Source organism: Dysidea avara, chromosome 8 (genome assembly GCF_963678975.1).
Source record: "Dysidea avara chromosome 8, odDysAvar1.4, whole genome shotgun sequence".
NCBI classification, from domain to species: domain Eukaryota; kingdom Metazoa; phylum Porifera; class Demospongiae; order Dictyoceratida; family Dysideidae; genus Dysidea; species Dysidea avara.
In genome coordinates, this window is record NC_089279.1 from 7106923 (window position 1) to 7134539 (window position 27617).

Genomic DNA, 27617 nt, shown 5'->3' on the forward strand with positions numbered 1-27617 from the left:
TTTATATATCTGAGAAGGGCAACTGGTGCCGGGAAACTACAAACTTCAAAATGCCTTATCTCATGACCTACAATATGCTTAGAGAGGTTACTTTAGAAATTGACACCTACAAAAAATAATAATGTTAAACTTAAGTTGCATGGGGCAACAGTTTTTATTGTGTTATAACTTGCCACTATGAAATTTATCTATTATGAACTCTTAGATGCATGGGACTGCAACGTGTGGGTAGATACAGCTATACAGTGATGCATGCATAGAGTGTAGTGTGCATGGTATATAGCCACTTAAAAAAGATATTTCCTTACAGCATATCAGCCAACTAGCTACCTAGGAGAAACGTTTTGATCACACCATGAGGTTTTTACCACAATCAGGAACATCAAACAAAATGTAATACAAATTTTAATATCATTATTAGCAAAGTCTAAAAATTAAGTACTTTTCTTTCTTTCAATGGAAGCTTCTCTTCGATGAGCTATATAAAAGAAATCTCGATAATTAAGTAGTCACAATCAAACAATCATACTTGTCTCAGTCGTTCACAATATTGTTCTTCTGTTTCACCAGCTTGTTGGTCAGGAACTTTTATCTCATCTCTGATCAACATGGCTCGTAGTGGACCAAGTTCATGACACAAAGGTAGAGGATCAAGATGACTCTGATTGATCTTGTACACCAAATACTCCTTGTAGTGTTTCCTGATCAACAAGACAAACTTGACACAATAACACAATGTTAGCAATAAAACAGCTAAACATGGTATAACTAGGTATTCCCCAAAAGTCCTGTCCCCCACAATTCAGATCACATCACATGATGTGGACACAGGTGTGCAAACGAGGCATATCTGACCAGCCAACACATCTGTTAAACTTAAATAGCAAATCATTTCTGACAACACCCAGTTTACACCCATGCAGACTTTGCAGTCAAGGTGAGTCATTATCATGACTGGTGATTACTAATTTACTTTAAAAGTGACTATTCAATTAAATATATTACATGTAAAGTAGAACCATCACATATAAATTGTGACCGGATCTGCAAAACAGGGACATAATCGCACAAGCCTAAATTTACAGTATAAAGCATTGAATACATTGGGTGAAATACTTGCGTATTATTGAAAAATTCCGTAAATTTTTTTAACCCCTCTTTTTTAGTGAAGGAAGAGACTAACAATAAAAACCTGGATATCACCTTATTCGCCTGCTCAAGAGTAGTTGGAAAATCTTTGTTTCGTTGCAGTAGACTCAAGGACACGTAAGTAATGAGCGTTTGTTTACATCATGTCGAAGCGATCGTACGCGATCGATTTTTCTTCACGAATTTCGCCTTTGTATGCAGTGAAGAAGGGTGAGTAAAGGAAAAACTTAACCAGTAATTCATTCCCCTGTTCATGGCAAACATGATGGTGAAAAGTTTAGCTCTGTACCTTGATCCATTGGTAAGTTACAACCGTTTTTATAAGCGCCTGTAATTTATTCTCCCTATACTTGCTGTACAAATGATTTTTCTGTTGTTGCTGCTTTGTAGGACTGTAACTCCCAGAGTGTTTGGCATATGAAGCTGAAATTTTGCCAGTGGGTACACTTGGCTACGTAGATTATAAATATTCAATAAACAGGAATTGGGGGAAAACGCAATTATGTCCTGTTTTCGCAGATCCGGTCACAATTAACCAAATGTGCTCACTATTATAAACTACTGTCTGATAACATCAATGCTCGGATAAAAAGGCAATTATTCTACGTACTAAAACTTCTAAGAGAAATCACTCACTCGCACAATCCGGCATGGCCACTCTCCACTGCATCTCCACATTCCTCATCTAATGGAGTACCTCCGGGATTCTCCTTCTGCAACATCACACGACACTTCAGTACTGGTGGGGCAGCAAGTGGCAGTACTGGTTGGGCATCTACAGAGGCATCATTAAAAAGGTCCTTTTAAAAAACACTACACGGCCTTACCTGCTAATCCCTCAACAGCTTGGATCCCCTTTGCAGTTTCAGCATCTACTTGTCCTTTAGGTGGTTCAGTGTCAAACTGTACATTATTGTCAGCAAGTAGTTTCTGAAGGTCATCAACACTTTCATCACGAAGATAGAACAAGCAGTCACGAGGATGATGAGCATGAAGACCCTTGTTACGACATGACTCGTATTTGACACAATCCTAAAACATTACAGCAGTTATTAATGTTAAAACAAAATGTCTCCCTTTCAACACCTTCTTAAATAATCCATTACATCCACTACAGAACTCTGCAGGACATTGGCCACATCGAAAATGCATACATCCTCCTTTAGCCAGAGCATACTTGAACCCACAAGATGGACACTCTATTGTTGTAATGTTAAAGATTAACAAGGCATAGTTGCTACTAACCGATTCCCTCCTCATTGAGATAGGCAGCCAGTCCCTGTGCTTGTAGTTTAGGATCATTGTCTATCTCCCACTGAGCAAACTGTTCACAGGATAGACCATCATGTGCTGCTTCCCACTAAGTAAATCACACTTACAATAATAAATCACTATAAGCATCCTTACAGGTTTTTTACACTGAAAACACATCTGTTGACTGCATTCCATGTTAGGACACTGTACCATCCGTCTACCAACTTCATTAATGAAGCCAGTTGTGCACTAGAAAAACCACACACATTAAGTAAATAAATACAAAAAAAAACAACTCACTTTAATACACCAGCAAAAATTGGGATTTTTTATCATGGCATGTTCGTTCAGTTTCTGACTACACAAGTCATAACACTCCTTGTTCAGATAGGATTGTATCAAGCCACTGAACATTTGTAGATATAGGTCCATATCGATAGCGTCTGATGACATGTCTGGCTCCCCACAACATGGACAGTTGAAGTGTTTGATACTTTTCTCCCCAATCATCAAAGTGAAGTGACTGACAAAACAATCCTTACAAAGAGCATGGTCACAATGGACCATGTTAACCATCTAACCAAAAACAAAACTGTTATTATTTGGTTTTCAATATGTACATACTAAACAAGGAGGACCACTTTAGATAATGAGACTTACTCATACACTGTATATGCCAGGGATACTTCCTTGAATAAAATTTTCTTAACAGCATTTATACGGGAGGGAAAATGTACTACGGTAAATGTTCGGTACCTTTTGCTTCTGCTACTATTTCTTAATACAACATAGCTTACTTATGGCTGACCATGTTAATCGTGTTTCAATCATATTTAAGTGGTCTCATTTGTCTGTACAAATTTTTGAGGTATCCAATTTTAGCAGATTGATGATTCTCAGGATTTCCACAGTTTTGTGGATCACTTGTTTATCACTCAAGACTACCCGTTTAGGGAAACTTTGTTAATTTTCAAGGAAAATTTGCAGACAGCTCAATATCCACAAAATCCTCAAAAATTTGTATGCATATGGTACAAAGATAAAAATTTGCTTTGATAGCCTGTGAAATCACTGCATAGCTGGGCTAGTGTTGTAGTATCCCCCAATTCTTTGATAGACTACGCATGTTTTCATGTCTAATACAGTCTGGAACATGGGGTATCGGCTACCAAGATCAAGGAGTATCAAAGAGAACCCCTGCATCTGCAAAAGCTATAGCTCAATTGCTCATACGCCCAACATTTTACCTCTATATTCCAGCTCCCTTGCCAAAAGGGAGCAAGAGCCAGAAAAGTTTTAAAAGTTATTAATTTGACCATGTAAATGATGGCAAAGGTTTCATACATGTTATTTGGTGGTACCGTTATTGTAATAAACATGTACATACTTACCTCATCTCTTGTGTATACTACAATACATATTGGACACTCCTGAGTAAGGAGGTTTGTGGCTTTTTCAATATCATCATTAGTCATGGCCACATCAAGACAAGCTCCCAGTGATAGGTTACACTCCCTCACCAGATGAACTAATACTTCACAATGATTAGTAGTAGGTAACTTGTATTCAGCCATTAGTAGTCGATGAAGATACTGAAAAGTAAGTATAACAGTTTTTACATTAGTATACAACAAACACTAACATTATCCCCATGCTGTTTCTCGGTGATCATCTTTCCTACTTTGTCATTTTGCGTCTTTCTAATCCCTCCGCCTTCCAGTTCTCCCCAGATATAGTCATATAACTGAGCATTGGTGATTTTCTCATGATAAACATCTTGCATAGCCTTCTCCACATTAAGATCATTATTCTCTAGAGCAAGAACAGCCTTAGACTGTGGTAGTCTAACCTCACTCATTAATTCCTGGATCTAAAATTCAGATAATTACATCAAGTATAAAACTGTCAGTATTTCATCAGAGTACTTTTGCTTGGACACCCAAAGATAGCTCTGCGTTACATCAAACATATCATGGCCTCGACAAATAATTCAACTATAAGTTAATAAGACCACCTCATAGTTAGTTCACATTAACCTGAGCCCATGTTTCTGGTTAATAACTTTTGTTACTTGGGTCACCTGCCCTAATAATCAAACAAGCACTTTGATACAGGCAAGAACAAGGGAGTTATGAGGCTTCAGAAATATTCCGTACATTTAGTATTGGGAATGTATAAACAGTGGAATGGACTACTGGAATGGTGGAATGGTGGAATGGAATCTTTTAAAGTTCAATATCAGTTTTTACATCCAAATAAGTACAACTCCTCCCCTTAAGTAAGCAAATAAATAGGATACCCCTTGAGTCAGCTCTTTTAGCATAATTCACCTCACCATAGACAAAGTTTACCAATGTAATGTACAGTTATGAACATGCACAATAGCAGTTTATTGGGAACACCAAGAAGACTCCTGACTTAACCCTTGTTCCCGAATGATAAAAAGCTAGCTAGCTGATTACATGTATGCATTGTAAAAGTACATTCACTGTATAATGAAGTATTCATTTATTTATTATCAACTTTACCAGTTAAGTACTGGAGGGCAAACACAGAAGGCAGAACCTATATAAGGTGCTTACCACTAACCTAGGAGCCTAAGCAAAAATCTTTGGGAAAAGCGAAATGGGACTACTTTGTAAGCATTTACAATGAGCCTTTTCCACAATTATGTCAGAAAACAATATTTAAGCCAAAGTTCACTGTGGCAGTGCCACATTGCACACTGAACAGAGTCCTCATTAAGACAGTTAGTTTCAGACAAGTAATTTAAGTATTGAGTTATAAGTGTAGGTTAGAGACCTAGCACAAGGATCTTTGTGGATTATAAAAACCAAGCAAAGCAAGGTTTTTAAAATCCATGAAGATCCAAGGGCATGTTCTCTAACCGACTTAGAAAAGGTATGCATTTTATAAGGACATATAGGTGGAGCCATTGTGGGACTGGGTTATATGTCGTTCTGAAATCATCACACACCGTTGAAATAATTGCGGAAGACTACGTGCTTTTGTCTAGGTGCTGAAAAAATCAAAGCTCGCACTGCCTTCTTTCACAAATTCGCTGACGTAGCTGGGAAACGGCAGTGACCGATAATGTTGAGCCAGGTTAGCAGTAGCGAGTGCCTATGGTGTCACAGGAGTGGTAAGAACACATGTGTCGAAGAAGCAGCTTGTCTGGATTTATATGATGGGAACCTAAAGGGAATGAGTTGTCACAAGTCAATGTGCTTCAGTGGCGCCACAATAGTATGAAAGAGCAGGAATATGAATCACACCCACATTACACGTAGCGTAAAATAATGCTTCTACAAGGAAGCTTACCCATTTAGGTATTAGTAAAGTCCATCCATACTTTAATAGAAGACCAAAACAGCCTTAAAACACTCTAGAAACAGATGGGAAATTTTTTGTGGTATTTCTGGACTTCTCGTTCACTGTTACAAACGTACGTGCAATGTTAGATTGTACCTCCCATAATCGAATTTTTTTTAGGCATGCCTATAAAAATGAATAGAATGGCTAACCACATGTCGGCATGGGCGACTGGTCACCAACTGCAGGCTATCAGCCTGAATATGCATCACAGATCAATGATCAAAAGTGAGATTTGCAATGCTTAAGGTCTTTACTGCTAGCAGATTTCTAACCATTTTAAGAACCTGCTAGCAGATCTCTTAGTGGATTTTAAAGACCTAATTATCCTCCAAAGATCAAAGCATATTATGCATATCATTTTCTAAGTCATACAAGTGTTGTAGTGAGGAAAAATATGCTAAATAAGCTGACTTCAATGGGGAATCCTATTTATTTGCTTATTTAAGGGGAGTTGTACTTATTTGGATGTAAAAAACGATATTGAAATTTAAAATAAATTCATTCCAGTAGTCCATTCCACTGTTTGTACACTCCCTTTATTATTCATGATTCAGAGGTGCAAACATGTTTACAACATGAAAACATGCTTGTTCTAGGACAAAGCCATTGGGAATGAACATATGTTTGCCTCTCTGGTGTTACTGTTTTGGAGGGGCTCAGGTGAACAGTAACAAATGTATCATGAACCTTTGGCTGGGTATGAAGGATATGTATAGCTTCCCAGTAAGCGAGATTTGAAGACGGTTTAAAGTGATCTGTAGTGATTACTTCATTCCAATTCGAACTACAGGAGAAATGTAGTTTTTGAACATAGACATTTGATAAAAAAGCACAGTAGGTTACCAGAAATGGTCTAACCTTTCTGTTGGAGTGTCCCTTTTGTACACAAAAAGCTCAATGATGCTTGGTAAAGAGAACTTTTATAACAGAATAACTAACTATTATTACTGTATTACCATATAAAAGGAATTTTAAGAAATAGGAAAAGTAAATAAACTAGACACCTGGTTTTTAAAAGTAGCACAACACCACCATTTAGACATGAATGTCAGGGACAGTGTAAAAGGGGAAGAAAGGAATTGTGACCGGATCTGCGAAAACCCGACACAATTGTACATTTTTCAAATTCTTGTTTATTAAATATTTATAATCTACTTAGCCAAGTGTACCCTCTGGCAAAGTTTCAGCTTCATATGCCAATAGCTTTGGGAGTTACAGCCCTACAAAGTAGCAACAACAGAAAAATCAATTTGTACAGCAAGTATAGGAAAAATAAATTACAGGTGTCTACACAAACGGTTGTAACTTACCAACAAATCGAGGTACGGAGCTACAATTTTCACCATCATGTTCTCCATGAACAGAGAAATCAATTACTGGGTAGGTTTTTCCTTTACTGACCCTTCTTAACTGTATACAAAGGCAGAATTCGTAAAGAAAAATTGATCACGTACGATCGCTTCGACATACGTAAACAAATGCTCATAACTTCTGTATTCTTGGGTCTACTATAACGAAACAAAGATTTTCCTACTCCTTCTGAACAGGCGAATAAGATGATATCCAGGGTTTTATTGTTAGCCCGCTCCTTCACTAAGAAAGAGGCGCTAAAAACATTTATGGAATTTTTTCGATAACACACAAGTATTCCACCCATTGTATTCAATGCTTTATACTGAAAATTTAGGCTTGGGAAATTGTGTCAGATTTTCACAGATCCGGTCACAATTTTTGACATATGAAAATGAATGTTCTATTAGAGAGTTCATTGTTTACAGCTCTTTTGTTGAGAGAATTATGTCAATAGAGCATATGATTATGATATGTGACCTCACTTAATTTTATTTACATATACCCAGAAATTTTACTTTACGACTTACACACACTCAAAAATTTTGTACCATTTTCATTCTATTCATACAACACTTTCGAGCAGCCCTGTCACAATCTCCTCCCTCCTCAATCAAAACTTTGACAACCTCCTTTCTATTAGGTCGTCCAATACTACCAGTCATCCTCCTCTTTCTGTGTTCTTCGTCACTGTACTGTCCAGCTCGGAACTTTGTACGCTCTATGTAGTCATGCCACTCTCTTAAGAGGAAGTCACTTGGACTACGATAACCATGTTGTAACTGAGTGGCCAACTGTATCTCTTCCAGCTGAAATCCTCGTCTTAGCCCTTCCTAAAGCCAATAAACCAGTTGATACACTACAATACACACCATAAGTTACTAGCACAAACAACACTCCATAAAACTAAAACTGAGTACACTGCCATCACACTGTAAACATGTACCTTGACATCTTGTATCAAAATGTGTCCTTGAGTCCCCAAGCTCTTGTACATCTGTGGATCTTCAGGCTCGGTAGAATTGGGTGTATTAAACACATTCCCAGTAGGTCTCATACCTTTATCCCAGTTGTAGTTGTCATTACGAGGCACGTAGCTGTTCAGAGGTGCAGTTTCAGCCCCACCTCCATGCATATCTTGCTCCTGCTGCAACGCCATCATTCTTTCCATTTCAGCTTTCTTTCTCATTTCTTCCTTTTCTTCTGCAGTATAGTTCACCACAGGAATATAAGCCCTCAATGGCTGTGCGGAAGTACCAGAAGCTCCTGCAGCACCACTGGAGGTTTCCAGGTGACCACTGCCAACCGAACTTGGCTGACTATTAGTACGTTGTATATTGGGAGGTGCAACTGTTTCATGGCGAGGGTTGTAGGCCTCCCTTTCTTGAGGAGGTGGTTGGTTATTAACATCAGCAACTGTAGGAACTACACCCTGTTCACCAGTGCTACTACCACTGCTTGGAATTTGTATTTTTCTCCATCTTTCAGTCCGGGGATTCTCACACTCCATACATTGTTGAGATTTTTCATGATTGGGGAAACCACAGTGATCACATTCCACCATTTCCCTAGGTCCCCGAGATCTTGGAAGGGTAGCTTTCCGGACTTGAGGTTGCTGAACTGGTGGAGGAGGTTCCTCATGTATGATTGAAGGAGCAGTTTCTTCAGGTAGGCTGGGTGGGTACTTCACTTCATCATTACTGGGTGCAACAGCGAGAAATTTTGTCCTAGGCTTTCTAGGGGGAGGTTTGGCAGGTTGGGTGGAAGCAGCTGTCGGTGGTGGTGGATTTGAAGGTTGTATTTCTGCAGTTGTAGATGGTGACACATTAGAAGGTTGTATTGTAGATGATGGATGTGCAAAAAGAGCTGGAGCAGTTGTAGGCATAGAAGTAAAGGGGTAAGCATCACCCAAAGATTGTTTAATTTCTTCTTTTCTCTTCCTTATCGCTGCCAGTCTGCCACTTACACCACCAGTGTTTGGTTGCTGCTGCTCAGTAGAACTTGGTTGAGAGGAAGACAATGATGATGTGGGTGTCTCAAAATATGTTGTTGATTCACTGGACTGGTTGCTTGACTGATAGTTTGGTTGGTAGCCAAACTGATCTCTGTGCTGATAATCGAACTGTTGATTGTGAGGTTGAACATTAGGTTGTCCATAACTACTACTAGAGGATTGGTAGCCACTACTAGAGGATTGATAGCCACCACTAGGGGGTTGATAATTACTACTAGGGGGTTGATAACTACTACTAGGGGGTTGATAACTGCCATGTTGTGTTAAGGTCTGAGGATTACCATACTGAGAAGAATAGCTCATACTATCATAGTTGCTGTACATTTCACTACTGGCAATTGGCCTTGCAGTTGGAGAGGGTTGAAAATGTGTTGAGTGTTGGGGGATAGAGCTATAGTAATCTGGCTCAAATTGAGGGTGCCTCATTGGTTGATTAGCATGAGGATTGTCCAGTTGAACATTTTCCATTGGAAGTGGATAGCTAAAGCCTCTTTGTTCCTGAGCTGTTTTCACCTCAAATTTAGCAGTAAGCAACTCAGCACCAATAATCTTGATTCCATCATGGTTAATTTGAGTAGGATCAGGATATGATAGACCACTTTGGGAGCCATCTTCTGCTACTATCGGATTAGTATAACCCATGAGCTTGAGAATATTCCTAGTCCCAATCATACAGTCTGCTCTTGCCTTAAACTGAGCGTTGCTGAATTTAATTGTGTGCCAGTTACGTGGACGCTTCAGTTTCAACATGTTAACAGTGTAACGGAATAACACATCAAATGCAGTGACCATCATCTCCATTTGCCCTTCTTGTACCTAAATATGGACAAAACAGATATCAAGTATTGACTATTGATATACTAGTATATTAAATTTAAAAATGAAGTAGGGATCCAAGCCATAAAAAGTAGTGAAACAAGAGGTGAACGATAGTAGCTATTACAGCATAGCTCGGTAGAAAATCCCTACTTTGGCATGGTATAGCAATTATTTTGTGTCAAATGCCAAAGTAGGGATTTCCCACCAAGCTATGCTGTAATAGCTACTATCATTCACCTCTTGTTCACTACTTTTTACCACTTAGATCCCTACTTCATTTTTAAATTTATAATTTTTAATATACTAGTTTGTTTAATTTTTGTTAAAGCCTACAGCTAGCTATAAACATGTGACTGTTCTATTAGGGTGACAGCTATATTAGAGTATCTCGAGTCAGTCTGCAAAGTTGTACGCTTGCCCAAACGGACGTAGTCATTTTGATCAATTATTAGAGTCAGCCTTCCAACTTTGAAGGTGTGTGGTCACTGACTAGCTATTCCGTCACCTAGCGTAAAAAGGGTGTGTCATGGTGGTTTCAATTGATAGATTGACAATGCGTAGAATAAAGAATGGGCGTGATTATTATTATCTAATCCAAAACAGCCAAGCTGTAAAAAAAGTGTGCGGCCCTCAGAAAGGCTATGGTGAAAAAAGATGTGAAATCCAAGGTGGCGGCCAAGAAATGGCTGTGATGGTAGGTTAATGGTAAAAATTTTAATAAAGACAATTCAGGTGAATTTTTGTGCCGCTTCACAAAATTTACCTAAATTGTCATTATTAAAATTTTTACCATTAACCTACCATCACAGCCATTTCTTGGCCGCCACCTTGGATTTCACATCTTTTTTCACCATAGCCTTTCTGAGGGCCGCACACTTTTTTTACAGCTTGGCTGTTTTGGATTAGATTTCATTTCTTTTTGTATTTGTATACCAGCTTTGGGACTTTTTTAACCTACGTTTTTTTCTTCACTACAGGAAGAAGAAAAGATGAAGTAGATGTACTTTAAATATTTTATCAGTAAATGTACAAATTATATATACTGTATAATACATATTTGACCGCAATTGCGAAAAGGAGTCTTCCACACACATCTAATTTGCCAACTTTGACAATTGATAACTTCAGATTGGAAAGAGCTATTGCCTTGATATTTGGGCAGTGGTGAGCACCACTATAGCTGAATACATGGTGAAATTTTCAGGTTAATATGTTACTTGTACACTGAGTTATGGTCTCCAACGTTTACGGAATTGGATGTGTGTGGAAGACCCCTTTTCGCAAATCCGGTCACATATATTGATTACAGAAATCTCCATGGTGGTTTCTTTTTAACTGAACACTCTACAAGGTGACTTCTTCTAATTGCTTTCTCTACAGGGTGAATTGTTTGTAGCTGAACGATCTACAAGGTAACTTCTTCTAGCTGATCTCTCTACAGGGTGATGTGTTTGTAGCTGAATTTTGTATAGGTGATTTGTTTGCAGCTGAGCTCTTTACAGAATGATTTCTTTGTAGCTGAACTCTCTAAAAGGTAACTTCTTCTAACTGATCTTTCTACAGGGCAATTTGTTTCTGGCAGAATTTTCTACAGGGTGATTTCTTTGCAGCTGAACTCTCTACATGGTGGTTTCTTTGTAGCTGAACTCTCTACAAGGTAATTTCTTCTAGCTGATCTCTCTACAGGGAGATTTGTTCGTAGTTGAATTCTGTACAGGTGATTTGTTTGCAGCTGAGCTCTTTACAAAATGGTTTCTTTGTAGCTGAACTTTCTCCAAGGTAACTTCTTCTAACTGATCTTTCTACAGGGTGATTTGTTTGTAACTGAACTATCTACAAGGTAATTTCTTCTTGCTGATCTCTCTACAGGGTGATTTGTTTGTAGCTGAATTCTGTACAAGTGATTTGTTTGCAGCTGAGCTCTTTACAGAATGGTTTCTTTGTAGCTGAACTCTCTACAGGCGATTTGTTTGCAGCTGAACTCTCTAAATGGTGGTTTCTTTGTAGCTGAATTCTCTACAATGTGACTTCTTCTAGCTGAACTCTCTACAAGGTGACTTGTTTCTAGCTGATCTCTCTACAGGGTGACTTGTTTCTAGCTGAACTCTCTACAGGTGATTTGTTTGTAGCTGAACTCTCTACATGGTGGTTTCGTTGTAGCTGAACTCTCTACAAGGTAACTTCTTCTAGCTGATCTTTTTACACTGCATATTTGTTTGTAGCTGAGTTCTCTACAGGGTGATTTGTTTGCAGCTGAACTCTCTACATGGGAGTTTCATTGTAGCTGAGCTCTCTACAATGTGACTTCTTCTAGCTGAACTCTCTACAGGGTGACTTGTTTCTAGCTGAACTCACTACAGGTGATTTATTTGCAGCTTAACTCTCTACATGGTGGTTTCTTTGTAGCTGAACTCTCTACAAGGTAACTTCTTCTAGCCGATCTTTCTACAAGGTGATTGAGTTTTTTGCAGCTGAACTCTTTACATGGTGGTTGCTTTGTAGCTGAACTCTCTAAAAGGTGACTTCTTCTAGCTGAACTCTCTACAGGATGATTTGTTTGCAGCTGAACTCTCTACGTCGTAGTTTCTTTGTAGCTGAACTCTCTACAATGTGACTTCTTCTAGCTGAACTCTCTACAGTGTGACTTGTTTTTAGCTGATCTCTCTACAGGGTGACTTGTTTCTAGCTGAACTCTCTACAGGTGATTTGTTTGCAGCTGAACTCTCTACATGGTGGTTTCTTTGTAGCTGAACTCTCTACAAGGTAACTTCTTCTAGCTGATCTTTCTACAGGGTGATTTGTTTGTAGCTGAATTCTCTACAGGGTGATTTATTTGCAGCTTAACTCTCTATAAGGTGACTTCTTCTAGCTGAACTCTCTACAGAGTGATTGATTTTTTTTGCAGCTGAACTCTCTACATGGTGGTTTCTTTGTAACTTAACTCTCTACAGGGTGATTTGTTTGTAGCTGAACTCTCTACAGGGTGATCTGTTCATAGCTGAACTCCCTATAAGGTAACTTCTTCTAGCTAATCTTTCTACAGGGCGATTTGTTTGTAGCTGAGTTCTCTACAGGGTGATTTGTTTGCAGCTGAACTCTACATGGTAGTTTCTTTGTAGCTCTACAATGTGACTTCTTCTAGCTGAACTCTCTACAAGGTGACTTGTTTCTAGCTGATCTCTCTACAGGGTGACTTGTTTCTAGCTGAACTCTCTACAGGTGATTTGTTTGCAGCTGAACTCTCTACATGGTTTATTTCTTTGTAACTGAACTCCCTGCAAGGTGACTTCTTCTAGCTGATCTCTCTACAGGGAGATTTGTTTGTAGCTTAACTCTCTACAGGCCGATTTGTTTGTAGCTGAACTCTCTACATGATGGTTTCTTTGTAGCTGAACTCTCTACAAGGTGATTTCTTCTATAGCTGATCTTTCTACAGGGTGATTTGTTTGTAGTTGAACTCTCTACATGATAGATTCTTTGTAGCTGAACTCTCTACAAGGTGATTTCTTCTAGCTGATCTCTCTACAAGGTGATTTCTTCTAGCTGATCTTTCTACAGGGTGATTTGTTTGTAGCAGAACTCTCTACAAGGAAACTTCTTCTAGCTGATCTCTCTACAGGGAGATTTGTTTGTAGCTGAACTCTCTATACATGATTTGTTTGCAGCTGAATTCTCTACATGATGGTTTCTTTGTAGCTGAACTCTCTACAAGGTAACTTCTTCTAGCTGATCTCTTTACAGGGTGAATTGTTTGTAGCTGAACGATCTACAAGGTAACTTCTTCTTACTTATCTCTCTACAGGGTGATTTGTTTGTAGCTGAACTTTCTACAAGGAAACCTCTTTTAGCTGAGCTCTGTACAGGGTGAATTGTTTGTAGCTGAACTATCTACAAGGTAACTTCTTCTAGCTGATCTCTCTACAGGATGATTTGTTTGTAGCTGAACTATCTACAAGGTAACTTCTTCTAGCTGATCTCTCTACAGGGTGATTTGTTTGTAGCTGAATTCTGTATAGGTGATTTGTTTGCAGCTGAGCTCTTTACAGAATGGTTTCTTTGTAGCTGAACTCTCTACAAGGTAACTTCTTCTAGCTGATGTATCTACAGGGTCACTAGTTTGTAGCTGAATTCTCTACATGGTGGTTTCTTTGTAACTGAACTATCTACAAGGTGACATCTTCTAGCTGATCTTTCAACAGGGTGATTTGTTTGTAACTGAACTCTCTACAAGAAAACTTCTTCTAACTGATGTCTGAACAGGGTGAATTGTTTGTAGCTGATCTCTATACAGGTTACTTATTTCTAACTGATCTCTTGAATTCTGTTCAGGGTGACTGCTCTATTAGGATGACTGCTCTATTAGAGTATCTCGATCTCGCACTTGCTACACCAAGTTGGATTTCGTGTTATAACTCCGTGGCTTTAAGTCTGATTCTTCTACACCATTGAAGAGCCTTTCTAAGATGATAACTCCATCTGTACAGCGATTTTCAAAGCATTACCCCAAGTGGTTTATCTGGTAGGCGTGGCAAGCATAATAATAATAATAATAATAAAAAAAAATAAAAAATTAACTAATCTCGATTGCGTAATTGTTACACACTGTTGATTTTTTCGCTGTATCTTCCTGGTTTTTAGCTCGATTTCTTTCAAACCACAAAAGGTTTGAGGTTCAATAGTTAACCTATTCACCCACCGATTTTCAGCTTCTTCCCATACGCGGTTTACCCTGTAGGCGTGACAACATATTGGTGTTATTTTTCGTGCATAATCGCTCATAACTCTTTGCCTGTTTATGGTATTCCAGCCAAAGTTGGTACCGAGATGCGCCTTTATACCCCCCTTCTGTGTGCCAAATTTCAAGGCAATCGGATAACGCGTTCGCGTTTTATAGCAGTTTTTGTAAGTGTGCGAAAAGAGGAAGAAAAATAAGAAGAAGAAGAAAAAAAAAAAACACGAAGAAACTAAGCCAATTTTTGAAGTCGCATATCTCAGGAATGCCTGAAGCGATTTTGCTCAAATTTGGAATGTGGAGTGCTGAAGGTGGAGGGAATCTACACAGCAAAATTTGTCTTGTTTCATCAAGGCAGCACAGAGCTACGGAGGTGCGAAAATTGCGTTTTCTTTCTTCCTGTCAATATACTCACGGGGTTGCGCGCCGGCTTCTTGGGCCGCACGACACACTACCGTGTGTCTTGATGTGATCTTGTGACCTTTCGTGAAGATACAGGTAGCTATCTAGTAGCAGTACCTCCGTACAGTAGCATAGTCTAAGCACCTTAAATAATCTTGTGGCATCTATTACGCTGCTTAAAGAAAGTGTTGATACGGAAAATTAACGCCTCGATATGGTTTCGTTGTATGAAGAAGAAGACAAGCAGCCTGATTGAAGATGAAAGAAGATACAAGGCGCAGAGGACCTATACTCATCAGAAGCACATCCCACTGGTGAGTTTGTTATTGTGGCGTAAAATGGTGGCCATGCGTTGCTTCGTTTGGCCTGTAGCCTTCCAACTGTGGTCAGTGAGTGTGTGAGGCAGTGAGTCTAAAATTCGAGTTTTGATGATTTAAAAAAAAATTTATATCCGGCCACCTGTAAGTGTATTGTTGCATTTGATGCTGTTTTATGTATTATATGGACTAGTATTATTCCGGAAAGGTGATTTTGGTCGCGTAAAATGTCTCTAGGGCGATTTTTAAAGGTGGAATTTTGAGCAGCACACGAAAGTTTCACTGCAATCCCTACTTAAACGGTACTACTGTACCGTTTGATAAAATTGCTACTCAACCCAATCACTTTGTCAACAAGTGTATGGTGTGTCATGGTATGTGTATATGTTCAATTGGACTATGTTACGGCTCATTTAGAAATCACTTAGTCACCTGACATGTAATCACTTAGTCACCTGACATGTTCACTTAGTCACCTACACATGTTCACTTAGTAACCCACCCTCAAGCAATTTTGTACATGATAAATAATTATAACACGAAAGGCACACTGCAGTACTTGATAATACTGTAATACTCTTCTTCTCCGTGTTCTGCAAATAAATCTGGACTAATAGTAGACTAAGTGGCGTAACTCTAGCTGTTACTCTGGTTACCAGTTGAATAATTATTTTTATGGGCACTGTAAGGACTTCAGGAAGAAACCATTCCACTGCTCTACATTGTTCTTTCACCCCACACTCATGCTCTGGCTATAAAGGTATGTACTTTAAACCATATCAAACGGTACAGTCGTACCGTTTAAGTAGGAATCCAGGTGAAATTTTCGTGCGCTGCCCAAAATTCTGCCTTTAAAAAATCATCCTAGAGTTATCTTATGAGACGAAAATCACCTTTACGGAATAGTACTAGTCCATATAATACATAAAACAGCATTAAATACAACAAAACGCTTACAGGTGGCTGGATACAGAATTTAAAAAATCGCCAAAATTTAGAATTTTAGACTGGCTGCCTGACCACAGTCGCAAGCCTAGAGGCTAAACGAAGCAGTGCACAACCACCATTTTACGCTACAATAACAAACTCACCAGTGGGATGTGCCTTTTGGGGTTCCGACGAGTGTGTGCCCTTTGCGCCTTGTCTTTTCTTTTATCTTCAATCAGGCTGCTTGTCTTCTTCTTCATCCAACGAAACCATATTGAGACGTTAATTTTCCGTATCAACACTTTCTTTAAGTAACATAGCTAATAGACGCGACAAGATTATTTAAGGCGCTTAGATTACGCTACTGTACGAAGGAATAGATAATATATTCCTTACTTATATAATCTATGACGGAGGCTACTGTACGGAGGTACCAGTACTAGATAGCTTTCATGATAGGTCACAGGATCACGCCCATTCTTCATTCTACGCATTATCGATCTATCGATTGAAACCATGATGACACACCCCCTTTGCATCAGTGACCACACACCTTCAATTTGGAAGGCTGACTCAAGATACTCTATAATCGACCGAAACCACGCCCCTTTTGGACAAGCACACATCTTTGCAGGCTGACTTGAGATACTCTAATACAGCAGTCACCCTAATAGAACAGTCGCATGTTTATAGCTAGCTGTAGCTATGCCTTAACAAAAAAAACTAAACAAACTAGTATATTAAAAATTATAAATCTAAAAATAAAGTAGGAATCCAAACGATAAAAAGTAGTGAAACAAGATATGAACGATGGTAGCTATTACAGCATAACTTGGTGGGAAATCCCTACTTTGGCATGATATAGCCATTATTTTGTGTTCAATGCCAAAGTAGGAATTTCCCACCAAGCTATGCTGTAATAGCTACCATTGTTCATATCTTATTTCACTACTTTTTATCACTTGGATTCCTACTTTATTTTTAAATAATTAAATTTATAATTTGTAATATACTAGTTCTAAATAAGTTAGACACCGCGACCAACAGGAACTAAGTGATTTAGTAACCCCTCAGGCCCTTAGTAGCGCCCTCGCTGCACTCAGGACGCTACAGCCTTAAGTCACCGGAGTTACTAAATCGCTTAGTTCCCTTGGTCTTGGTGTCTAACTATTATTTAGAATATTATCATCAGAGCACCTTTATATATTTGTTATCTAAACTAATCCACTTATATAAACCAGTTTTCAAAACTTACGAACAATGGTGTTTGGATAATATACCAGTACACCAATACCACAAAGTGAATACTCTATCCCATATGCATTACTACCTGAGTCACCAACATTTTACTCCTTTACTATTACAACAAGTACACAGACAAATTTGGAATTTTCAACTAGAGTAGAGACCATAGCACGTCGATAAAAAGTACTGAAACAAGCTGGAGTAGTGAACGATATTAAATCACAATAAAACAATAAGAAGTGTCATATCCCTACTGTGCTCAAGGACAGTAGGGATATGACACTTCTTATTGTTTTATTGTGATTTAATATCATTCACTACTTCAGCTTGTTTCAGTACTCTTTATCGATGTGCAATTGTCCCTACTCTAGTTGAAAATTCCACATTTTTCTGTGTACTTGTTTGCTAACGTTTTAATAGTAAATATTGTTGTTATGACTGGTGAACCCACGCATACCGCATCTGAAATGGCGCCGAACGCCCCAGATATATCAACTATCGCCTAAAAAGTGAAGTATCCATTACATTTCGTTGTCAGCTATGTTTAACCAGTCACACAGCATTTTGGATCTAGAACTGTTCAAAAAGAACCTCTGCAATCCATGCATACTGAAAGAAATGGTGCCACTCGCCCCAGTTATATCAATTATCATATGAAAATGAAGTATCCATTATGCTCTGTTGTCGGCTATGTTCAACCCGTTACACAGCAGTACGAATCGAGAACTGTTCAAAAGCACCTCTACAATGAAAACAGCCACTATGAAAAATACAGACAATTTCCGTTACGAAGGGAAGCCATCATGTGCTATCGCCAAATTGACACTTTTCACTGCCAGCAAAGATGAATGGGACACAAAGAAAAACACTGATAAGTCCATGAAGAGTGTATTGTACGTACTGCGGTATGCCAAAAGGCACCTCTCGGGCCAAAGCCATGTCAAACAGTGAAAAAATCAAGCTCGTAGCCTTAGCCATTATTGAGTTACGCTTGCCTGAAGGCATCAGGCAGTCAGTCAGAAAATTCCGTTAAATAAATAATTTTTAAAATTCCGTAGCAACTTGTTTCGGGTCAATCGGAAAGCTTGTTTGGGCTTAGTTTTACTTAACCAATACTGACTCATCGTTGTTAGGGAAAATTGAGGCTGGTTATTGGGTGATGTTATTTCGTGGGCCACGCCTACTCCTTTGTGGTTCCTACTATAACAGTACTATCATACTGTATGATAAAGGCACAAGTTACTTACCTTGTTTTGTCGAATAATGCTACCAAATGGAATTTCAGTGTAGCGTGTTGGGTCCTTGCTATGTACTATTTGCCCAGCCAACTCAAGTTGTTCTTCAGTCGGATTGACGCGGTCTCCAGCAGTCATAAAATCTTCCATCCTCTTAACAAGCTTCTTCTTCATGTCACTAAACCGGCTCATGCCGGGTGAGCCATGAGGTTGTGGATGAATTGTAGTATGTGCAGACATGATCAACAGTGCACGTAACCTGTAAGTGACAGGCACACATCAAATTAAGTATTGCTCACTACCACCTACAGTACCCATGTACTATAAATAGAACAATCATGTATAATCGAAAATACACACTAGATAAGGAGATCCAGAACAGAATGCTTTATACACTTTAGTATATTCTCTTTAGCATTATACACCTCTTCTCTAGGTATGTTTTAAGATAATAATTATTATGGTATGATGATCCCATATTGCTTAGAAGGGTTGCAACTTGACTGAAATATTGGTCTATAAGGTGGTGGAGATCTATTGTTCTTTCTTCTTCAAGTGTCACTTGAAGAAGAAAGAACATATTATTGACAAAGCAAGTTCCAATTCCACTCAAATTCAAGCTCCTAGATTTATTCTACATATTGTACAAACTCACTAAAAAAAGCTACAAGAGTTAATAAGAATATACATTGGGTGCTGCAACTCATTACATTGCAAAGCAATGGATACAGGATGTGTCAGTGACAATGGAGGATACACAATGTGCGTGTGTCATTGTATTTTCAGGCTAAATGCAGCAAAGACTATCAGCAACAGATCCTTTACCAGTGTTGGGAGTAACGTGTTACGTAATATTATTACTTTTGTGGTAACTCAGTAATATAACAAAATACGCTATAAAAACAGGTAATATAACTCAAGTTACTTTACTTACAAATGTAACGCGTTACCTAAGTAATATAGTTACTGTAACGAATCTAATATTATTACTACAAGTAACGAAGTTACTAATCTTGTTAATAATCCACTGAGTAACACTTAGCCACAACGAAGTAATGAAGCCTACTGAATGAAGCTTATTCACCAGCTTTTTACTTATAACCAAGATTTGTACATTGTCCAACAACACAATTATGTCACGTGATAAGGTGGTAGTTTCACACATGACAGCTTAAAGCTGTGGACACAAAGTAATATAATATGTAATATTATTACAGTTACTTTATTTTATGGGTACTCTTGGTAATATGTAACTGGAACTAAATAGTTCAGTTGCAAGTAATATGTAATATGTAACTAGCTACTTTAAAAAGTAACTTGCCCAACACTGCCCTTTGCACACTTTACATTTGCATTGCTAACGGGGACTAATTTTACGCGCGCCCTTATGGTGCTGTCACGTGGTACCCAATTAAACAAGCACAAAATCTGCAAAACCAACACGTGTAGTAGAACATACTAAGATATATCAACCAGCATGTACAAAACCATTTAACACATCACCTTGTAAACGCTATACCTTCAAGCTAAAGCGTGTTCGCGCAGTGCCCTCCCCAAACAAAGGAGTCAAAAGAAGACTCAAGAGTTATTCTATTCACTTACCAGGTAAATATTCACTTTAATAAGTATTTTACCCTCTGTTTTCCACTAGTACTACTTCACACAGTTCGGCAGCACAGTCAACAGTATGGCGGATGGGCCGTGGGCCACATTCCAGTAGTGACGTCACGTGTTGATCAATTTGAGAACAAATATTTACAGTCACTCCACCTGGACGAACGTCGAGAGACCAACGTGATTGATGCCTCTTCGAAGGTACTTATTGTTGGTATATGTACTCAAAGTTAAAGAATGGTAGCTCACGTGAGACAAGCGGTTTTACATGAAGTGTACACACACGTTCATCTGCTATTATGCACTTGTCAATTTCATGCCCCCTGAGGGAATACAGGGGATTTGACAAATCGTGGTGAATTCCCCACTACTGGGACAAAATCGGCTGTCAAATCCCACCCCCCAGTAGGGGATTTGACAACACCTCAAGGATAACTAAGCGCATATTTCATGCATGCAACTAGCAGTATTGTATGGGGTGCCATTTGTCTCAAAACCCCAAAACTTGAGATCTAAACTAAATATCATCGATATTTACTAAACATCGACGACATTTGCTAAATATCGATGACATTTAGCTAAACATCGACGACTTTTGCTAAACATCGACGACTTTTGCTAAACATCGACGACTTTTGCTAAACATCGATGACATTTACTAAACATCGACGATATTTACTAAACATCGACGATATTTACTAAACATCGACGAAATTTACTAAACATTGATGACATTTGCTAAACATCGACGATATTTAACAATTCATCTGCTTTTGCGTTTTAATTTTCTGCGAATCCTTCAGTATAATAATATTATAGGCGCTTATGCTTGTAAATACTAATTGCTGATTAGCTGCTTGTGACTGTAGATGAACCATCTGTGGAGCTATGCGTGACTCATTAGGCTTGTTTTCATTCGGATGAGTCCACGACCTTTAATGGAAATAATTGCTGCGCGTTTATTAAGATCAATGTTGCTGTCATCGGCGACAAGAGGAACTGATCTCATCTGTGACTAAGGATGTGAGGTATGGAGTTACCTTTTCAGTTGTAAATGTGACAACTTGTAAACTGCACGTGTTTCACTTTTCATCACTGGGTGCCGATACGCTCGGTGACAGCATTATTGAATATAGCATTATTGAATATAATGCTGTCCGCTGTCACTGGGAGTATAATTCGGCTGAGTATAATTATTTAGTTGCATGAATCAAGTAGTGTTTTATTTAGTTGTTTATTAATACTTTACAGGACTGTAATGCACCTATCAATGTAATTCCCGACTACCACTGATACGGGCTGAGGGTAGGGGATGGTGGGGGAATTGATCGCTAAATTTCTCCGACATAGTGGGGATCTATCTTCACTAAAGAAATTCACTCAGACAGCAAAGGTGTGTGCTTTCAGTTTAATTAGGAAGGAGTGTCTCGAGTGCTAGCTACTACGTTCGTACTAGAATCCACTTGAAATAACTCATCACTAGACCAACGCCATACAACCGTACAAATCCCCTCCTAGCCCCGGTATTCCCGGGGGTTACAAGTCGAGACTTGGTCATGGTTTGCATTGCCAGTACGTCCCCAGTAGGTGGGGAATTGTAATTTTCAGTGATGCAAATCCCCACCTTCCCCCACCTCAGCCCGTATTACTGGTAGTCGAGGATTACATTGATAGGTGCATAACAGATCAATACACAAAATTAAACTAATAAAATAGCTTGTTGTAATATTCATATGAATCTCAGCAGGCCACAATTTGAGTGCTCTTGTCAGACTGGTACTTTTTATTTAGTCAAATTTCCCAACCAAATGATATAATATGGACTTGCCTGCAAAGACGAAATTCTGAGATCATTTCAACTTGTCAACTAGCTACACACAAGGGTAGTTCTAGAAATTTGTTGCCTGGTCTCCCAACTCAAAGGTAGAGCAACTTGTTAAGCTTGATTGTCAGTTGTGCATTATTGGTTGCATGCTTTTAATTCACCCTCAAGGAATTTTAATATTGGTAACTTAGATCAAGTAGAGCAGTCAATATTAAATTACTCTGATAGAATCATCAACATTATAGAGAGGCAACAGGGATAATTGAAGAATTTTATTTGCTATAGAGTCATCCATATAATTTATTTTATAGCAGGTACAGTGGAACCTCTCTTATCCAGGTAGTCTGGTATACTGTCCTTATCTCAGAAATATCTGTAACTAGCTAATATAGTAAAGCTAACTGTTCTGCAATGTTACTATTGCTACTATACATTTTAGTGGGTAGAAGGGGAAGTCACTACAAAGCATTCGTGGTCACTCCCCTGGGTTGTAAATTTTTTATCACCTAGCAACCAAGTGGTAGTTAGAAACCACAAGCCACCTAACACGTAAACATCTTATTGTCAATAGACTACAGGCCACATGCATGTGACTAATTTGGACTGTCTGGGCCTGGATAAAAGAGGTCCAGATAATGGAGATTTCAAGGTTATTTCACAGGTGTACAGCAATGTGTGAGTCAGAGGCTGTACAGTTAAATTACAAAGCGCAAAATGATTCCAGTTTGTGTCAATGAACTAGTGGTGTGCGATATCAGGATTTTTATTTCGATATGATATCGATACGATATTGGGGTAAATATCGAAATTTCGATATGATTTTCGATAATTTTTAATTGTGTGGGTGGTGTAATTGCGTGGGGGGGCGATATTTATAAATATGCTTGAAATACAATTTACACACAAACTATTGCACAAAACTAATAATAAGCCTAGAAAATGAGTAGACAAGTTTTTAAAGTGGCTAGATAGTACAGAACCAACCTTCATTTCTAGCGTGATGGCATAATCACACACTAAATGCTGTAGATTTATCGAAATATTCTTCGATATTTCAATAATTATCACAAAATATTACCATTTCGATAAATATCGAAATCTGCTAAAGCAGTATCGAAAATCGATACGATAACGACAAAATTATCGCAAAATCAATATTTTTTCGATATATCGCACATCACTACAATGAACACCTATCTACTGTATCAGTGTGAAAAGTTTAAAGTGAACGAGAACTTTTGTAGCTATATACAGTAGTTTGAGGCAGGCAAGTTGTAGTAGCAACTAGTGATGTGCGATATGTGATATATATCGAAATATCGTGATAAATTTTTTTATATCGTGATACGATATAGAATCTTTATATCGCGATATAAGCCAAAGTATAGATTTTAGTTATAATTAGAGAAAACTGTACCCAAGATGTCATTGTACACTGTAATATTTTTTGATAAAAGAGCTTGTAATGTTGTATGCTAGTGATGTACCATGTTGTGTTGTACTTCTAGTACATCAGTGCTACAAGTGTCATCGGTGTAAGTACACAAGCTGAGTGATGAGTTTGTATATCGTGATATATATCGTATCGTGATAATTGTGTGTAATAATCATGATATGAAAATATCCTATATCGCACACCACTAGTAGCAACACTGGTAAGTCAGTTGTACCTCGAGGCTCCAACTCTCATGCCTTAGGTGTGATTCTCACAATTTGGCCTTCAATCATGCCCAACATTCTCATGCCTAAAATTGATCAGAATTTTCTATTGCTGACTATGCTTCACTGAAGGCTCCCTGAGGCTAAAAAAGGTTGCGGCATGTGCAAGGATTTCAGCAGTCACGTGGTGATCTCTCGTTAAAACTTAGTTTGGTGGTCAGAGTTCTCAATGGCGGTTGACTGGTTCCACAACTGAGGAGAGTTGTATAAGGACAGCAAACAGTGTATGGAACTGTGAAAGGTCACTGGGAATCCAGGCGGTTGGTTGCTACAAGATAGCTACAACCTGTGTGGACATAGTTAGAAACTAGATAGTTGAGCTGGCAAGACATCTTGTAGAAGTGTGTACTCCAGCGGATCACATGAGCGTCACGTTACAGTTGTAATGTACAGTAGCACACATACACACACCAGCTTTACACTTTTAGCTAGTAATACACAGCGTCTCAATGATGTAACTATGTGCAAACACTTTCAAATATAACTAGTACAAGGAGGCCATGCTATTATGTCATGAAATCCTGAAGTGCTGGTTATAATTTAACTTTGTTGAATTGCATGCTTGGACTACATCTCCACTGTTCACCTTTATGAAAAATCTCACTCCAAAGAAAGATCCAAGGTTGGAGCCTCTGCTCTCACTCAGCTATCATGTTATTCTGCTGCATGATACTGTAAAAGATGTAGACTCTACATTTCTGGGGCATATTGATACTGTGTGTTAAATTTTATTTGGGCCTGTGGAAGCATTTTTGGCATGTTTTTCCCAGTAATGAAGATACAAGCCTTCATATAGCTAAAGAAAGTAATAATGGCCCAATAAAACATCTTCACAAACATTAACTTTAAAAATAAGACCTATTTTCATTCTGTAGTTACTTGTGTTGAAATTATAAGAATCCAGCTTCAGTAATTTGTGAGTCTGGGTGAGGAGTATTTTGGGAAATCATCACTATTGTGGACCACAGTACCACACTCCCAAGAACAGATGTTGTTTTGCAATGTTGTATTACTACCACAACATAGTTGTTGAAACTCTACAGCACATTTTGTAATTTTTTACTCCCATACATTAAAAATATACACCTTAACCTTAACTGGTATACGGAAAATAGCTGTGTGTGGTTACTAAGCACAGCTATGTATAATTTCAGTGTTGGAATATGGTGGTGGACCTGGACCATGTTGTCCAAGTGGACCAACTAGCTATGCAAATACAAATTGCTTAGCTTTTACAACAAAAATTAATGTGACCTTAGTCATCTATCATTTGCACATTTACAAGGTTTTATATAGGGGGGTAGTGCATCATAACCTGAGATTATGTCTAATCATTTTTGGGTACCTGAGAAAGCACCAGAAACAGTTTGTCAAACATTTCCTGGAGAAGAATACCCACACAGATCTGCAGAGGAGGTATGACACTCTTTAAGTGTCTTCAATAAGAATTTGTGTTAATTGTATAATTATTTTTGACTTTTAAACTGCTGCTGCTTAGCCTAGGTTTACTGGATTGTGGAGACCTTGAATACAATTGCTTTCTTTACCTTTTCAAACATACTTTCTTTAAACAGGTCGGTAGGATCAGGAATCCTATAGACCTTCTTCAGCACATGTATTGTAAAGTTTTAATAAATAGTGCTGATCTCTTCCATTGTTGCCATTTCATGCAGTAAGCTCTTATCACTTGATGACGTCTCCAATTTCCTGGGGTTCAGCGAGGTCAACCAGTTTTTATTGAAACCCTTCTAAAGTAGCTTTATTACTCTGTACAAATCCTATGAGCTCACATGAGTGTGTTGTACATCTTCTGGTTCACTTATATGTCAATGAAAGTATGTGAAATTTTTATAAACAGTTCATATTTAATTAATACTTGGAAAGTACTGCTTCTACCTTTTGCTACCCTGTCAGTACTCAGCAGTAGGCTGCTACAATTTTCAAAGTCAATGGCAATAAATCATCACAGTTTCTTTTCCAGTTTTAAGAGTCAACAATTTTGCAAACACCTCAGAACATGAGACATATTGTGTGTAAATCAACAGCTGTAATTTCAAACAGCTATAGTGTATTTTTTACATCTGTACAGCAAACTGAAAAACACGCATGTGCATTGTGTGATGTCACTAAAGTCTAGCCTCACTATATTATGTTTTTTTGTTTTCTTTCCTTTTTAGTTGTCTCCTGGTATACACTCACAAACTTGATGTGGACATTCTGACAAATCACAAAAGAAACCCAAAACAGTATGTTTCTGAGCTCTGACTGTGGATCATTGATAGCGAGTTGATGAGCAACTGCATACTAGGTAGACCTACATACGAAGCAAATACAGTGGAGTAGAATCTTACACTGACACTGCACCATTTAGTAATATGCTTAATTCTTTGTTCCACTACTTGAGAAACTTTGGCAATGGTGAAATTGATTGTCACCAAAGATCTGCTGTAGTGATTTCAATGGTTGCATACTTCATACTATTTAATTAATAAAAGGTTAAACATGTTAATGTTTAATATCAGTACAAAATACATAAGTACTGTACACATGTGTAACTCAGTAGCTGCCAAGCACAGATAAGATGTGCTTTATTACAAAAGGCCATCTAAGAATAGATGTAGGGGTGCTCGAACACTTTCTTTTTACTGTGTAGTAACTACAATAGGAAGGTACTGCTATAGAAGCTACAGGTGCACTTGTATTTTATAAACACTAATATCTTTTAAAAATTAATATGCTTGTGCCAATTATGTTGGCATGATTGTATATTAACAGGCTAGCAAAAGCATCAAGTATTATGCCAGCATATAATACAAGATTTTAAAGCAATGTGAATGTAAGAAATACGTGCAGCAAAACATGAACACACTATGCATAATGCTGCATTTGATATCAAAATGCACAGTACTCTTATTTTTATAATTTTTGGCTGATTTGATATACTCTAATACAGCAGTCGCTTACTCTAATACAGCAGTCACAATTCTAATAAAACAGTCAACTCTCAAGCACATAATTTAATTGCATGTGATGGGGCATTTAGAATGTAACAATATCCTCTCAACCAATCAGTTTGGTTTCCACCAAAAACATTCTGCTGATCTTCAACTACTATTAACTGTCCATGACTTAGCATCCAGTTTAAATGATAGCACAAACTGATTGCATACTGCTGGATTTCAGCAAGGCATTCGACAAGGTTTCCCATAAACTCTTACTGTTAAAGTTAAGGTACTATGGAATTACCAGAGAGACAATTAACTGTATTTGTGACCGAATTTTGGAAAATCACCCATATGGGTGTGCATGAAATTTTCATGTTTAGTGGGCTACTATTATGAGCAGAGGAGAGTTATAAAAATATTTCTAGAATTTTCTAGTAATTTAAGGTATTGAGAATGGCTTACAATCATCAAAAAGTAGATTTGCACTATAAAGCTTGTTATTTGGTCATTAAATATTTTAAGTGTCAAATGCGCCCATATGGGTGATTTTCCAAAATTTGGTCACATTTGGTCTTTTTTAACCAACCGTAAATAGTAAGTTTTTTGTGATGGTTCTATTTCAGAAGCTGTCAATGTTACCAGTGGAGTACCTCAGTGCTCTGTATTGGGCCCCTTACTATTCTTGTTTTTATAAA

At 38.1% G+C, this 27617-nt stretch overlaps 1 protein-coding gene and 1 long non-coding RNA gene across 2 annotated transcripts; one reads left to right on the forward strand and one right to left on the reverse strand.

Annotated features, from left to right (window-relative positions):
* Positions 1-373: 373 nt before the first annotated feature.
* Positions 374-20693, reverse strand: LOC136264348 (E3 ubiquitin-protein ligase RNF31-like). The gene is made up of 14 exons (XM_066059065.1): positions 20422-20693; positions 18832-19078; positions 8075-9958; positions 7680-7961; positions 4046-4273; positions 3795-3995; positions 2704-2979; positions 2557-2652; positions 2395-2509; positions 2236-2348; positions 1977-2181; positions 1786-1924; positions 530-701; positions 374-478 (listed from the first exon to the last, which is right to left on the reverse strand). Exons 2-14 carry the CDS (start codon positions 19057-19059, stop codon positions 428-430), a joined length of 3990 nt encoding a protein of 1329 aa, XP_065915137.1. The 5' UTR covers positions 19060-19078; positions 20422-20693; the 3' UTR covers positions 374-427.
* LOC136264349 (uncharacterized) lies at positions 20266-26576 on the forward strand. The gene is made up of 2 exons (XR_010705088.1): positions 20266-20634; positions 26155-26576. It is a non-coding gene; the product is annotated as an uncharacterized lncRNA (long non-coding RNA).
* Positions 26577-27617: the final 1041 nt, after the last annotated feature.

What these genes read in the sequence shown, in the direction of transcription:
- LOC136264348 (XM_066059065.1), bottom strand. Translation starts at nt 19,059, where the DNA reads ATGTCTGCACATACTACAATTCATCCACAACCTCATGGCTCACCCGGC. An exon ending in TTTTGATACAAGATGTCAAG is followed by an intron (nt 7,962 to 8,074) that starts GTACATGTTTAC and finishes TATTGGCTTTAG; the next exon opens with GAAGGGCTAAGACGAGGATT. An exon ending in AGAAACAGCATGGGGATAAT is followed by an intron (nt 3,996 to 4,045) that starts GTTAGTGTTTGT and finishes CTTACTTTTCAG; the next exon opens with TATCTTCATCGACTACTAAT.